Raw genomic sequence first — 15,259 nt, forward strand, 5'->3', positions numbered from 1 at the left:
TGTCGGATACAATACGGTACCGTACGATACAGCCACCTTTCTTACCAAATCACTGGTTCTTGGCGAGCTAACCCGATCTGGACTGAAGCTCTACCGCGTCACTGCTTTGCCTACGAGATATCAAATCCAGACATACTATTATACAACCTAAGTGACGCTGCAGCATCTAATTACAACAGGAATATCTCTGGTATAGCTGTTTTTCTCTCAGATACCCGTCCCGCAGCTACCAGTGCCTATTCGCTATGTTCAGAAACAACTACGACAACGATTCGGTGACCTTGTAAGCAACACGGACAACCAGATGCTCTCTCCATTAGATAGACCCAATTCCACTGACCAGGCAATCCCCCTTACAGCTCGCCGCAGGGTCGCATCTTCCAAGTCGAATATGCCCAAGAAGCCGTGAAACAGGGGTCAGTAGTCGTCGGAATCGTCAGCAAGACACATGCCGTCCTGGTGGCTCTTAAGGTGCGAGGCCATGCCAGACCAACCCTCCGCCCACCGTTCAATACTAAATATTAATATATTGATATATACAGCGCAACGCCGAAGAATTATCCTCCTACCAAAAGAAGGTAATCCCTATAGACCAGCACCTAGGCATCGCCATCGCGGGCCTCGCCTCCGACGCCCGCGTCCTGTCAAACTTCATGAAACAGCAATCCCTCGCCTCGAAAATGACCTACGGCAGACCCATCCCGCTCGAACACATCGTCACCAAACTCGGCGACCGCGCCCAGTCAAACACCCAACTGTACGGTAAACGGCCCTACGGCGTCGGCCTGCTCGTGGCCGGCATCGACGACGCAGGCCCCCATCTATACGAATTCCAGCCATCAGGCATGACGCAAGAGATGGTTGCTTGCGCCATTGGTGCGCGGAGCCAGATGGCGCGGACGTACCTGGAGCGTCATTTGGAGAAGTTTGAGGATTGTGGGAGGGAGGAGCTGATTCAGCATGGGCTTAGGGCGTTGAAGGAGAGTCTGTCGCAGGATAAGGAGCTGACGGTTGATAATACGTCAGTTGGCGTTGTCGGAGTTGGGAGTGGGGTGGGGAAAGGGAAAGTTGAGGCCTTCAGGTTGTATGAGGGTCTGGAAATTTCTGGGTTTTTGGAGAGTGCTAGTTCTGAAGGGCAACAGGCAGAGGCAGAGACGGAGGGGCAGTCAATGGAGGTAGACTCATGATTATATGACGATCGATGATCCTGATTTTTGATTTCTTTCTGTTTTAAATGCAACCTCCATGTTTTCTAGCCATGATTCGCTGCTTATCGGAATAGATGACGTTTTCCATCACCGCGATACGATCCTAACACTACTCACATCATAAGCTAACAATAATTGCAATTTCTGGCTATGGAAAGCAGGCATATTCTAACTAGGTATATATATACACAGGCCGGTCGTGTGCATATCTGATGCATCACGTCAACCCTGTACTCAGCAAAAGCAACACCGGAAAAACTTCATGACTATTAATAAAAGGAGTCAACCGGAGGAAACAAGGGTACTGACAAGAAGACTCCCGCCTGATCCTTACTTCCTTTAGCTCTTACTTTTAACCCCCCTTAACTAGATGCCCAATCCAGCGTGTATCTCCCCTCACTGAGCCTGTAATCCCTCAATGCCCCCAAAACCTCCTCAACACTGCGACATTCCACCAAAATGCCCTTATTCGCTTCATTCACAAATCCAGACTCCACGCTCTTCTCCACCCACTGCAAAAGCCCGTCCCAATACCCATCAATGTTCAACAACACAATCCCGCAATGATGGATCCCAAGCTGATTCCACGTAACCATCTCCATAGCCTCCTCCAGCGTCCCAAAGCCGCCCGCAAGGGCCACAAACCCACTCCCGGGACCTCCCTCCATAACCTTCTGCGCCATTATCCGTTTGCGCGTATGCATATCCGGCACAAGCGTCGTAAGGCCATACTCCGACTCCCCTAGCAACGATCCCCGCTGCTGCCCTCCCCCCTCCGCCTTGCCAGCATCACCACCATCCTCACTCATAATTACTACCCGCTCCGGCGCCTTCCCGCCCACCTGCGATTCAGCAGCTGTAAGCGATGTCCGGTATCCATTCTCGATCTTGACGAGGGCGGTGGGGATCACACCATGGACAGCCCTGGGGCCCGAGAGGGAGACTAGCGTACGTGCGAGCTCGCCCATGATGCCCCCTGTGCCACCGCCGTAGACGAGGGTGATGTTTGCTTTGTGGAAGATGTGGGCGAGGGCGCGGGCGGAGGCGAGGTGGGCGGGGGATGTGCCCTTGTGGGCGCCACAGCTGGTCAGTGCGGGTTAGTTTTTTGGTGTACATGGTATATTATTTTCTATATCGGGGAAGAGGAGATTGGTAATAATAAATATACTTACAAAACGCAGATTACGGTGGGTTTATCTGCGTTAGGATGGGTGGTGGTGGCCGCGGTGGTAGCCATGTTGGGCGAGATTTGTTTAGTATGGGGTCGCGGTATATATATTTATTTGATCGAGGGCGTAATCGCAAGGTTGCACCTCACTGCTAACTTTTTGCAAATGGCTTTCTCGATTACTTATATGAGTTTGTCTCTTTATGAGAGCTGCGGGAGAGGGTCTCGATATTGCAGATAGATGGCCCGGCGCAACGGCGACGACAACAAAGGCTTGACTCACTTCAAGCGCGGGGAATTAGCGAACAATGGATGCTAAACTTGTAGAACTCTATTATCGAGTTGGTTAAAGAAACACGGCGGCGGTGGATATACAACCCAACAATGACGGTATGTGTCCATCTATATACAGTTACCGCGCGGGGAATAAGTGTCTAGGACGAGTGGTAAGTTTCCGAAGACAGGCGGGACCTCTGGGGGCAGTCACAGGGTTCTATGGCAGCGGTGATACGGAAGTTTAGAGGCCTACTATATACATACAAGTACCATTTGTGGCAATTTTATTGGAATAGGATGAAACAGAATGGTTGTAGTTAAATGTGAAATAGCTGCGAAATTTGGTAAATATGTAAAAGAATTGTACACATTATTTAGATCCCCACCTTTTGCGCCTCTTCCGTATGTATTTCATGAACTCATGGTATATTCCCCCAATTACATAGACCCAGATATAAAACGCTCAATCTAAACGTGAGATAAAGAAGCCAACCGTCAATCAACTTTGAAAAAAAGATACTATCCACATAAATCAAGAGCCACCCGCACTCGATCCTGCAGCCAACGACGCCACCGTAGCAGACGATACCTTACTCTTCCTCCGCTTAACCCTCTCCTTCCCTCCCCCGGGAGTAGTAGGACTCTTCTCCCCTCCTCTTCCCGCCTTCCCTGCCCCAAGGGTAGCCGCATCAGTTTTGATAGCAGGCGGCGCTGCTGCTCCTCCTGTTGCTGCTGGTGTCCCCGGTTTACTCGCACCGGGCCCCGCACCAGCAGATGGGGCGGGAGTGGGAGCCTTGGATACCTTGCTACTCATAGGCTGGCGCATCCCCACTACCAGCGGCTCTGTGGATGTCTTTCCGATGATGAAGGAGCCTGGCTCACCAAGTAAGGGTGCGTCGTCCATGTATTCATCGCCGTAGCGGGAGAGGAGGTTGAACGCTTCAACGAGGCTGCGGGAGTCTTGTGTTGTTGTTGATGATGAAGCTAGCGGGGATGTCGAGGCTGTTGGTTGTTGTGTTGTTCCGGTTGCTGATAGGACGCTTCCGCCCTTGGATTGTGAGGATGCATCGGGCATGGGAGCATCGCCAACACTCTGTTGGCCGGATTGCTGTACGCCCGGGCGTGATGCTTCGAGGGATTTGGGGACGGGGGGCATGTACGTGTGGCCGTATGAAGGGGAGAAGGTGGGCAATGGGGATGCGACAGAAAGGGCTCTTGTTAGAGACGTTACCGCAGAGAGCTGCCAGGATAGTAGTCAGTTATTTATGCAAAAAAAAAAAAACTCTCCCATGGGGCACTGCAATACCATCCGACTCCCCACAACCCTCAACACCGACGGTGCCATAAACACCGAATCCCCCACAACAAAGTATGTCGCGAGCACTTGAATCTCATCATCACCGCCTGCAGCTCCCGATCCCACCCCCGTCCGCTTCTTCCGCATCTGTTTCCGAATCACCCAAATATTGGACAACTCCTGCTGCTTTCGCTGTTGTTTCCCACCCACCGCGGCGGCCGCCGCCGCCTCCTGCAGTGGGTCATGCACGACCATGAACTCCAGACCCTGCATGGTTTTCAACCGGCCCTCAAAGGCCTCGCGTGTCTCAATGAAAGGGCGGAAATTCTCATTATAATTCGCTTGGATGGCAAGGGAGGCGTTGTTTGACGTCTGGTCGAAGAAGGGCGATTCGGCGAAGTAGAAGAGGACTGTTTGGTGTATTGGGTTAGTATCTCGGTTATAGCAATAAAGGAATATAGATATAGTTATGCATAATATGTATATACCTACTGTTGTTTGAATGAAGGAAGCCACCCATCGTCTGCACATGGAGAGGAGAGCGCCAGGTGATTTCCTCCAGTGGGACCGCAGACTGGGCAGCCATGGTGAACTAGGGGGGCGGGAATTAGAGAGATATGGATCGGGGCGCTGGACGGGGAGGTTAGGATTTTAATAAATGTTGTAGAACATGGCTGGGCTGGGGAACTGTATTCTCCCGCTCGGCGCATCGCATATCAGTAAATGTGAATAAAACTGCCCGAGATAGCGGAGAGAGCTTCAAGTTTCTTACTAGTGTATCAAATATGGTAACAAGATGCAACGAAAAAATACGGCAACCTTCCATCAATCTCTAATTTATCGTTTCTGAGGATTTATCACACTGAAAGAACCAATAATTTTTTATACTAGTGTTGCAATGAGATGATACTCATTGTATTAGTAATTGAGATCTCATTGGAGATTGTATGAAATAGTGACCCACATTGAAAGAGAGCTCAATGTATCATAACCCCGGGAGCCTCTATGGGGTCTCTACACCTGGGGGGGGGGGGGGTTTCTATCCCCGGGGGATCTCTATACCTGGGGGTCTCTATACGGGGGGCTCTATACCTGGGGGGCTCTATACCCTATACCGGGGGGTCTCTCTATACGCTTGAGGAGATTCTATAGCCGGGGTTCTGAGAAATGTTGGAGAGATCGTGGGGGGTGGAAGCTCATAGACTGATTAAATCATATATAGTAACATACTAACTGCATTAGGACTAGAGTAATTCATGTCTACTCTTGGCTGCCGTAATATTCTGCTGGAAGAAGGAGGGCAAGAGAAAGCAGAGGATGAAGAAGAAGTATTAGTGAAATACATTATTTAATGAAGGAAACAAAGATAAAACAAATGCCACCCACCCAACCATCACCAGTGCAAATGCGAGGAAGCAAAACAAAAGAACAAGATCCGTTAGACTGCCGACGCCAACACCTCGATGAAGGATATCTACCTACCTAGACAAGTCAGAAGACCATCGAACGCAAGTGAGGAAAAGATTAAACAGGGAAATAGGAAATTAAAGCTGAATACCCACTCCATACCCTGCTGAACCGTGGCCACATCACTCGTGCACCTTCCCTGAGAAAACCTCCGCACACACGCACCAGCAACTATATCATACCAGAACACACCTGCGTTCTAAAAACCTCCTCACACCCCCCCCCCCCCCCAGATCTCCTCCTGTACGGGGACGTATCCCTAAAACGGCATAGTTTGCTGCAGCTTATCGACCTCCTTTAGGCACACAATTGCCGCAATCCACGGGAAACTAAACAGCCTCTGCTTTTTACCCTGCTTGTTAGTCCCGTAGCCATCTCCTGATCGACCCTGGTATTGCTGTTCCAAATTATGACGGTAACGAGTGGCGGAGGCATCGGGTTTGGATACCCGTGAGGATTGGTTATTATGCTTCCCCTCTTCTTCAATGGCGATGTAAAGGCAGGCGATGGACCGTTCGAGCGATTCCATCCCGCCCGTTTCGCGACCTTGGATCATGGCGGTGACGAATTGGACGAGCCCCTCGTATTCTGGGTTTATGATGGATTAGTGGTTTATGGCTTTTGTTGAAGGAATGGGGCATGATAGTGTATATAATAATATAGGGAACGCGGATGCGTATTGTGTCTTTGAATATAGAAAAGTGCAAGTTATGCACGGGAATCAACGTACCCTCCCTCATCTGTTTTGACGCGTCCTTCTGTCGATGGGTAATTTTCTGTCCGTGGCCCAGGATAGTGCCGACGAACACTTCATACTCGGTGATGGAGCTCTTCCATGGGGTGGAGGAGTACCGAGCCATGATTTCTAAGAGGTTATCTTCGTAACTAAATAGATAGAACGCAACAATATGTTAGTAAAAGGAGGACGAAGAGCGACAGGCAAAGAAGGTATAGCGATTTCCCTCACATACATCTGCCGAATTTCCAGTGCGTTCTCAACGTGATGATCCCACAGAAACCCTACCGTCTCACTTTGTACGAACGCCCAGACGCCCTTCAGCACACTAGGAGCAGCCATCGCCATCGAACGCTCAATGGCATTCTGCCGATGCTGAAGGAACTCCACCTCATCAATAGCCCTGTACAGTTTTCCCAGTATCTTTTCGCTTTTATAGTACCTTGCAGTCGGGCGCTCGTCTTCTTCTTCATCATCATCATCCAGCACAGTCATCTGGTCATGTTCTTCGAGCAGAGATAGGCTCTCTGCAATGCGGACGCGGGGTCCGGGGGCCTGGAAATCTGGACGGTAGCGAGGAAATTTGGGGATGCGCGCTAAGTCAACCTATTATTTTGTATAAAGTATGGGCGGTTAGCATACAATCTAAAAGATACATCGATAACAGCTTCTCAAATACAAGTTGAGGAGTTGCTTAACACAGAACGTACAGGGACCCCGCTCTTCGAGAAATCTACAGCAGTAGAATGCAGCTCCGCAAGTAACAAGCACTGTGGATCAAAAGTCCCAAGAGCCTTCTGATCTGCAATGGTTTGATGAACCGTAGCAATCCTTCCCAACTGATCTTGCTGCATGAACGTCACGAAAAAATCTATAATATCGTCGCGTACGACGGGCCGGTCAAGTACTTTTTCTTGTACGCGAGGATACTGTGCCGGGGGACTAATAACCCTAGGAATTAATGTATCTTCGAATATGACGTTGTATAGATCACCATCTAGATCTCCGCCGCTCAGCATGCTGGGAAGGTCACGGTCGCCGTGCTGGCTGAAAGCGATGCAGTTGTGGAGTTGGCGGAGCGGGGAGTCGGCGGGGACATCGACGGCTTTTGCGATCTGGACATCTCCGGGATGCATAGCTGGGGAGCGAGTCACAACAACCTTAGGATTCAAAAGCACCTCCCTGCGTCCTTTATCGGACAAACTCGTGCAGAAAATCTCTCCTTCCTTTAGGTATCCGGTCTCATCCATAATGCCAAACAGAGTCACTGCCTTAGGAACTCGGATTCGAGCGCGATATTTTAGATCTCGTAGCTTGATCAGGACAACAAGCTCCATAACTCGACGCAGGAATTCGTCATCGGAGTGGCGGAGTCCAAGGGCTTCTAGGATGCTGATAAGCCACGGGAGACCTACAGACTTTGCGATATTTGTGTCTTCCAAAAATTTCGCCGCCTGTGTAGTCGAAGTCGCTGTAGCGCGGAGTCTCAGAATCTCGTCTCGCTGTAACTTCAAGAAGACATTGCCGTCGACGCCCAGATCTTCCAGAATCTTGATCAACTGAGCATTGAGGAAGAACGGTAGCGACCTTATCCCCGATCCACATATTTCGATGTTGTAAGCATTGAAGGAGGTTGTAACGGGGAATTTAATCATGGAGGGCCTCAGAACCAGAGATTCCCCTTTGTTTCTGCTATCTAGAGAGACCATCCCTTTGGCGCCTGCTCAAAAAACAAGTTAGAGGAGAAATGAGAAATAATATCCATCCTGAACAAACTTCAAGGCTTTAAATATATAGAATTGAAAGGGGAAATAAATACCCGCAATCCTGATTTGGAAGACAGTAGGCTTCACCATTGTCCGTAGCGAGTAGTCCTTCCAGATCATATACATCACGGAGGGCGATATTGTACCAACTCCATCGCTAAAGACTCGGTCGTTCCGCCTCACGTCCTGCACTACCGAAATAATTTCCTCGGATATAGGGATGGAGGTCAAGGTCTCGGAAAACGTCTGTCCAATTCTTGCCGCCTGTTTCGCTGGAGAGTTAATATGATCAAATCGACCCAGGTTCTGAATGATAGTCGTGGCATTGTACAGAATCCCATCTGCATAAAAAGGTGCCACGAACCAACACGTCTGAGAACGAAGTGACGAATGAGAGAAGCCAAGAAACTCAAACTTGCGGCCTGCGATGTTGATTCCGTTTTTCAAGACACCTTTGAAGCGTTGTTGGAATATCAGGTCAATAGATGCGCGCGGGTCATATCGGACAGGGTCTCCGCTTTCGTCCATAAATTCGACACGGAGGAAATGGTCGACATGATTAGCATAGCGGCGCAAAACTCGATTCTTGGATTCCATGTAAGGCCCATCCAAGTAAATACCACAAGGCGTGACCTGAACACGGTGGATGGAGACATGATTGGGGTTGGTATGGCGATTGGTGCTGGCCATCTTGTGCTCGCGGACGGCGGCTTCAAGGGCATTTCTGAACGTTGCTACTAGCGCAGACACGTCGACTTCAGATGGTTCCACGTCTGGGGACGGCCACTTTATATTCTGCCGCAGCCTCATCAACGCTTGAACGACGACATCCAGATTTTCAGTAACCAGTGCAGCTTGGACACGGGATGCAAACGAAATTGCTTTGGCGGGCGATATGTCACCGTTCCACACAAGTTTTTGTAACTGAAATCTGACCTGGTATGGAAGACGCTCCTGAGATAAGAAGGCCATCAACCTCTGCATCAAGGTGGAGTACGGCACGTCGTACTGTGCGCGATGGTCCAGCCATCTAGCAATATGGGGGATATGGTGCTCATTGCCAAGGTCTCGAACAGCATTGAGGTCGCTTGCATCCCTCAAGAGAAATCGATAGACAAAGCAAGTACCGGCGAGATACTCGTGTTCATCGCCGAAATGGCCAACTCTAGTTTTTGGAGGAGGCCCTCGCTGCCATTTCGGTCGGGATGGAAACATAGCACCAAATTTGGCTTCTAACACATCTGTTGGATCAGTCTTGTATAGTCTCGGGGCAGTATTAGCCGTGATGGTTATAGAAGGTGCCTTAGTCGTGCTAGTGTAGATCGATCCGTGTATATTGAAGTAGGTGAATTCAAGATGATAGATAATATCGTGCATCGTCTCAAGCGCAACCCGGATAGCAGTTTTACCAAACGCGATCTTGCCATTCTTCCCGGAGCGATAACATTCAATAAACACCGGATTTCCCTCGTGATAATCCCACATACCACAGGACATAGAAGTGATGGAGAAGCTCTTGAGCCGTTTGACAGGCGCTGGCTGGTGATAGGCCTGCACATTGCCGGAGACTGCCCCTCGCGAAAGCCTGGTTTCTTCCTCATTTATTAATGTGCGAAGTAGATATTCGTCCGGGGTATTGCGACCTTCTTGTATGAAGATATTCTGCCCAAACATCTTCAGTTGTTGCCTAGGAGGTCTTCGCACCCTGCCCTGGCCAGAAGTTTGTCCATAGGTGGAAAGCAGCTTCAAGGCCTTACTATAATCGGCAATAGTCAAGATAGCATTGCAGTTGGGGAGCTTGCGGCAGCTGAAGCAGTGGATACCGAAGGACGCAAGTACTGGTTTGAATTGTCGCTTCAAATGGCTGTCCTGGACCTGGTTGGGAACATTTCGACAGAAGATCTCCATTGCGTAGAAGCAGAAGCCCCTTTAATTAGCGATCGAAGGACAGTTTGCGAACTGAAACCCAGTGAGTGATAAGAGAAAGGTCAAGTCGACGGCAGTCGAGTTGAAAGAGAACAGCCTCAACAGAAATATAAAAATAAGAAAAACAAAATAACACATGAGAAACTTGAGGCCTCCAACGAGAATCCTCTACCCTGCAAGACAACCTCCTCTTGGTTGTCGTCTGACGAACAGAAATCACTACTGCCCAAGCCTGCTGCAGCTACAGTCCGACCCAATGCACTAGCAATACCACATTATTAGTGTCTTGTAGCGGGCGGGCAATGTAAAAAAAAAGGATTGAAAGAATATAAGCAAGTAAAGAGGGTGTAGCGGGCCGAGCAGCATAGTTGGGATGGTTTAAAAGGAGAAAAGTCTTTTCGTGAATGGTGATAAGCGGTGAATATTCGTCCTTTTCGTTTGTTGCTTGAGGTCTCTCGGGAAGTTTTTGTCACGTGCATGCAGTGTAGTATAGCCGTGGTTGTACCTAGGTACCCCGGCTAGCATTTTCAAAATTATTACAAAGTCAACATTATGTAGTCAGTGCGAGAAAATATATATATATATATATTTCCGTATAACTATCTTAATTGATGACGATGGTGGTGTAGAGCGTGGTGGGAAAAGGGACGGTTTACAGCAATAATAAGCCTTGAAAAATCTGTTGAGGGTCCCGGGAGTTGATCGGCCCTTCTACCAGCAGCGCTGGTGGTGACTGAGCTCTTTTGCCCCAGTAGAGTAGCCTACAAAATCCAAGGATGTAAGCTAGTAAGAAATAGCTAGCCCGAAACAAAAAACAATAGCTTGTAGACCTGTAAAACGGGATCAATCTTCTAAAAATATTCTATCAGGAATAATAATAGTACACGCAAACAAAAAACTTGAAACCCACGCTGTGTTGAAACGCCTCCAACCCCAAATATCTAATTTATTATATGCAATGCCATGCCGTCTACCTAATGAATGATGAATGGGTAGGGATGTTCAACGGTTGACCAAAAGTATAAAACGAGAGAATAAAACGAGAACCTTGAAATATACTGTAAAATAGAGAGGTTCCGAAACCATCCATCTTTTACCCTACCCCTTAAATCCCCGAGTTCTATCGGCTAGGAAACGTGGGTTTATTCTCATTTGCAGACAACGAAGAATCATCGTGCTCATCCTCGATTGTTGTATGGCGTATGCTTCCATGGGCGTACTTGGGATCCGGACCATATCCGGGATAATCATGGAGTATGTCCCGCAGCACAGATCTTTTCTTCTGCTGACCAGCATCAGCAGCATTTCCATCTCCATTCACACAAGCATCCGCATCCGCATCCCCATTCTCATCGCCCTCTGCTGAACTGCGGAATATCCCCAAGACCGTGTCCAGCTTCGTGACCATCTCATCCCACTCCCCCTCGGGGGTACTCAGCGCTGTGACTGCCCCTCCAGCCCCAATGCGCCACACCTCTTCCTTATCCGTGGTGTTGCTCCAGCAATATGCAGTGCGGATGAGAACAGAAAAGCATGCCTGACCCCCAGCATCAAAGTAGCCCATCACACCAGAGTAGATACCGCGCTTCTCTCCTTCAATTTTCTGTAAAATTTGGCATGATCGTTTCTTTGGCGCACCAGTCATGGATCCCGGGGGTAGACATTCACGAAGAGCGGAATAATCATGCGGTGTGGTTTTTTCTCGTAGCTTCGCAGACTCCCAGTGCTTCGCAGCTGGCGCAACAGTCTGCGGATTACCCCTGACATGAGTGATGAGCTGATAAACCCGGCCATGATCTTCCACTTCAAGCAGTTTATGGACAGTCACGCCACCAGAGTTGCACACATTGAATAGGTCATGCCGCACTAGATCTGCAATCATCAAGTTCTCGCCCATCTCCTTCGGCGTATTTAGAATTTCCTTGGCTTTTTCCAGCGTCATACCCTCACTTTTCTTGACGGTGCCCTTCATCGGTTTCATGTCGATTTGACAATTCCTGTCATACTGCAAGAAGCACTCAGGACTGCTGCTGATGATTGCGGCGCTGCCGATTCTCGCGAACGCGCCGTAGGTGGCTGGGGTATATTTCCGAAGTCGCTTATACAAAATCCAAGGACGGAGGGTCACCTCTTGCCTGTATTGGCATCGGGGGAGAGCCACCTTTGTTTGATCCGTCAAGCAAAGCTCATAGGATTCGCCGTCACGAATATACTCTTGGCATTTTGCAATTTTCGCCTTGTAAACACATTCGTCAGGCTTGATGATTCTGGATCCCTTGACCATCATGTTCGCGAGTTGCTCATCAGAATACTTCATCCGCAGGAGGTAGTTGCTATCCTCGACCTTATGATGCGAAGTCACCGCAAGATTGAGCATGATACTATCCATTGAGTTTGTATATGCGAATCCAAGAAGCCGTTTCGTTATAAGATCTATCCATTCACCAGGCTGCTCGTCAAACTCTCGAATTGACTGAACGTGAATTTGCTGAGCCTTCTGGTCGATCACAATGCTTCGCTCAACCCACAGCAGACCCACATCCGTAGTGCCATCGCTGCTCGTCATTTCCGGGGTCATCTCGTTATCCAGATCAGCAAGGCCCATTTCGTAAGAAAAATAGCCCATAAAACCACCCCAGAAAGGTAGAGAACTACATCCGTCCAAAACCTTCTTTTTGGAGAGGATGCGACGCAAGAGTTCCCAAACTTGGTAATGTTCTTGGCGGTATTCCTTACTCGACTTTAAGCCGGATAAACGGGAGAAGGTACTGGTTCGCGTGGAAAGGGAGTACTCGAGTGACCATGAGCCAGGGCTAAGAACGGATATAATGCTGTACTTCGAGTTCGAATCTAGAACGACACATGATGCCTCTGGGGCATCGACAAGTTCGCATATTTTTGCCGTTGTCAAGTAACCGCGATCGAAGGTTCGATATGATGATGTGTTAGTTGACGAACTGCACCACTCGAGAATTTCATCGCTGGCCTCGAAAGGGATATCGCCTATAGCTAAGGGATCACGAAATTTGAACGGCCCCTTGGTAACATTCCGAAATTTAGAATTGTGCTCAACAGCAGACGTCCACCAGTTCTTGATCATATCACGACAGGCTATATCGGATTTGCAGGATTCAGGGTGAAACTGCACACCCCACAAGGGCTTCGCGCGATGGCGAACAGCCATCAGGTTAGCTTCACCAGGTGTTGCACCATCACGGAACCACGCGAGAGGTACCAGATCTGGACACTTTGCACTTGAACTCCAGCATAGCTGGCGGTCAGAGATGTCCCCAGACGCTTCTAGTTCATGTTCCAAATCCACCTGTAACGAGTGATACAGCGTAACGTCAAGACTTGCGGGCAAGTTATCAAAGATATCCGTTCCAGAATGGGCAAATGTAACCACTTTCCCATGGCGGGGTTCGGGGAGCTTGCGGATAGATGCGCCATAGTTCAGGCAGAGACTTTGAAACCCAAGACAAATACCCAAAACGGGAACATTCAACTCCCATATATCACCCATAATACCCACATCCTTTGGATTTGTTGGGGTCCCCGGCCCGGGACCGGCGACAATAGCATCATATCCATTAATAAACGTCTCTCTGTCCTCTGGCCATTCGGAATCATCAATCTTCCTAACGGCGACCACAACATCTAGCGTACTTTCGATCAGATCAACGACGTTACGGCTAAACGAGTCATAGGCGTCAATATATAAAATACGTCCCGGACCCTTGACCTTGGGCTTATTACGCGTCATGGCGGCAATTAGAAAGTAGGTATTAGAATAACAAGGAATAGTAAAATGATAGTGAAATCAGACGTGCTCCCTAGGGTACTCTGCCCCAAAAAGATGGTAACGCGTAAAGCACCCCTTTGCCTTTCAGCCCAAATGGATGGTAGTCGGGACAATCGAGCCGCAGAAAATGAACAGGATCAGGGTTTCTCCTCGCCTAAGTATTAGAGAGAGCTCGTTGTCCCTCGTTGTCCGAGTCCAGAGGCGGAGATATGGCTGCACGAAGACTGCTAGCTATCAGGCAGTTCTGATGCAGGAGGTGAGGCTGGAATAGCCTAGTTGTTCAAAAAAAGAGAAAAAAGAAAAAAGAAAAAGAAAAAGAAAAAAGAAGTGAACAGCCAGAAAATAATAGAAAGTAAAAATATATATGTATATAAATAAATAGGGATGCCCGGGTTCGCTGGAGGAGCTATCCCCACATTGACCGACCTAGCTAATCGCTATGCCAGATGGAGAATATAGCCACTCGAAGCAAAAGAGTGGAACCCCGAGTATAGACAAAGAATCGGGTAAAAAGGAAATTATCAATGATATGTCAAGTCTCACAAGCAGCAGCCGGGGATTCTCCTCGTTGAGCAGAGAGAGAGAGAGAGTGGTATGTGTGAAAGGGAATAAAATGAGAATGAGATGCTCAAGGTACTTAGTTTGTTTTGCGAGAAGGGGGGGAAAAAATGGCCGCCTCTTTCCGTGTCATGACTAAGAATAAGCTTTGAGCAGGAAGTATCCGGGCACAGCGGGAAGAGGATAAGATAAGATAAGATGCAGTCGCACTTTGTTGTAGACTGTAATGTAATGCAGGACTATATATATATATATTAAGCAGCCAACTATGTGCATATCTCTTCGTCCGAACAGGGTGCTGAGATTTGGGTCTAATAATAAGACTTTCTCTGAGAAATTGCCTCCGATTGGCAAAATATTTGATCACGTGATATTGAATTACCCCTGAGAAGCCAATACTTTATTCAGGGGATGCATCGATTTGAGGATGGCGGGGGCTATTGCCCAAAGTGCTGAAGGGACGAGTATATTCTCTATCCAATTATCATCATTGGCCTAGTGCGCTTCATGATATACATACATACATAGTGTTGTACATGTCTGAGAGGGGTTATTCATCATCTGCATCCCACAACACCCAACGCCTCAAAAAATGAGTCTACAGATCTAGATGCTTTGGCTCATGCTTGTTTGCATTGCGTCGCAACGATTAATTGTAAATATCTAATGTGTATCATGCATGATAGTGAGCAAGGAAATAGCACAAACGAAAATTATCACATTAGATATTTACAATTAATCATTGCGACGCAATGTATATTCTCTATCCAATTATCATCATTGGCCTAGTGCGCTTCATGATATACATACATACATAGTGTTGTACATGTCTGAGAGGGGTTATTCATCATCTGCATCCCACAACACCCAACACCTCAAAAAATGAGTCTACAGATCTAGATGCTTTGGCTCATGCTTGTTTGCATTGCGTCGCAACAATTAATTGTAAATATCTAATGTGTATCATGCATGATAGTGAGTGAGGAAATAGCACAAATGAAAATTATCACATTAGATATTTACAATTAATCGTTGCGACGCAATGTATATTCTCT

At 48.2% G+C, this 15,259-nt stretch overlaps 5 protein-coding genes across 7 annotated transcripts; 1 reads left to right on the plus strand and 4 right to left on the minus strand.

Moving 5' to 3' along the window:
• Positions 1 to 105: 105 nt before the first annotated feature.
• Positions 106 to 2,322, plus strand: BDCG_05241 (20S proteasome subunit alpha 6). Its single transcript, XM_045420902.1, has 3 exons — positions 106 to 283; positions 360 to 471; positions 543 to 2,322. Exons 1-3 carry the CDS (start codon positions 246 to 248, stop codon positions 1,185 to 1,187), a joined length of 795 nt encoding a protein of 264 aa, XP_045276905.1. The 5' UTR covers positions 106 to 245; the 3' UTR covers positions 1,188 to 2,322.
• BDCG_05242 (uncharacterized protein) lies at positions 1,571 to 2,445 on the minus strand (the record flags this gene model as incomplete). Its single annotated transcript, XM_045420903.1, has 2 exons — positions 1,571 to 2,291; positions 2,381 to 2,445. The coding sequence occupies 2 exons, from the start codon at positions 2,443 to 2,445 to the stop codon at positions 1,571 to 1,573; spliced, it is 786 nt and encodes a 261-aa protein (XP_045276906.1).
• A 739-nt stretch (positions 2,446 to 3,184) lies between these two features.
• Positions 3,185 to 4,535, minus strand: BDCG_05243 (RNA polymerase II transcription mediator complex subunit; the record flags this gene model as incomplete). The annotated part of the gene is made up of 3 exons (XM_045420904.1): positions 3,185 to 3,892; positions 3,959 to 4,359; positions 4,442 to 4,535. 3 exons carry the CDS (start codon positions 4,533 to 4,535, stop codon positions 3,185 to 3,187), a joined length of 1,203 nt encoding a protein of 400 aa, XP_045276907.1.
• Positions 4,536 to 5,137: 602 nt separating this feature from the next.
• On the minus strand, positions 5,138 to 10,443 carry BDCG_05244 (RNA-dependent RNA polymerase). 3 transcript variants are annotated; one of them, XM_045420906.1, is made up of 6 exons: positions 7,972 to 10,443; positions 6,863 to 7,872; positions 6,388 to 6,758; positions 6,147 to 6,301; positions 5,519 to 6,004; positions 5,138 to 5,431 (listed from the first exon to the last, which is right to left on the minus strand). In XM_045420906.1, the coding sequence occupies exons 1-5, from the start codon at positions 9,824 to 9,826 to the stop codon at positions 5,676 to 5,678; spliced, it is 3,720 nt and encodes a 1,239-aa protein (XP_045281185.1). In that variant the 5' UTR covers positions 9,827 to 10,443; the 3' UTR covers positions 5,138 to 5,431; positions 5,519 to 5,675. The 3 variants fall into 3 exon arrangements, with proteins under 3 accessions (XP_045281185.1, XP_045281186.1, XP_045281184.1); XM_045420907.1 differs by having other exon boundaries at positions 5,138 to 5,423; positions 5,512 to 6,004; XM_045420905.1 differs by having other exon boundaries at positions 5,138 to 6,004.
• A 14-nt stretch (positions 10,444 to 10,457) lies between these two features.
• On the minus strand, positions 10,458 to 14,433 carry BDCG_05245 (aminodeoxychorismate synthase). Its single transcript, XM_045420908.1, has one exon. It carries the CDS (start codon positions 13,605 to 13,607, stop codon positions 10,965 to 10,967), a length of 2,643 nt encoding a protein of 880 aa, XP_045276908.1. The 5' UTR covers positions 13,608 to 14,433; the 3' UTR covers positions 10,458 to 10,964.
• Positions 14,434 to 15,259: the final 826 nt, after the last annotated feature.

Source organism: Blastomyces dermatitidis (assembly GCF_000003525.1).
Source record: "Blastomyces dermatitidis ER-3 genomic scaffold supercont1.5, whole genome shotgun sequence".
Classification (NCBI taxonomy): Eukaryota; Fungi; Ascomycota; class Eurotiomycetes; order Onygenales; family Ajellomycetaceae; genus Blastomyces; species Blastomyces dermatitidis.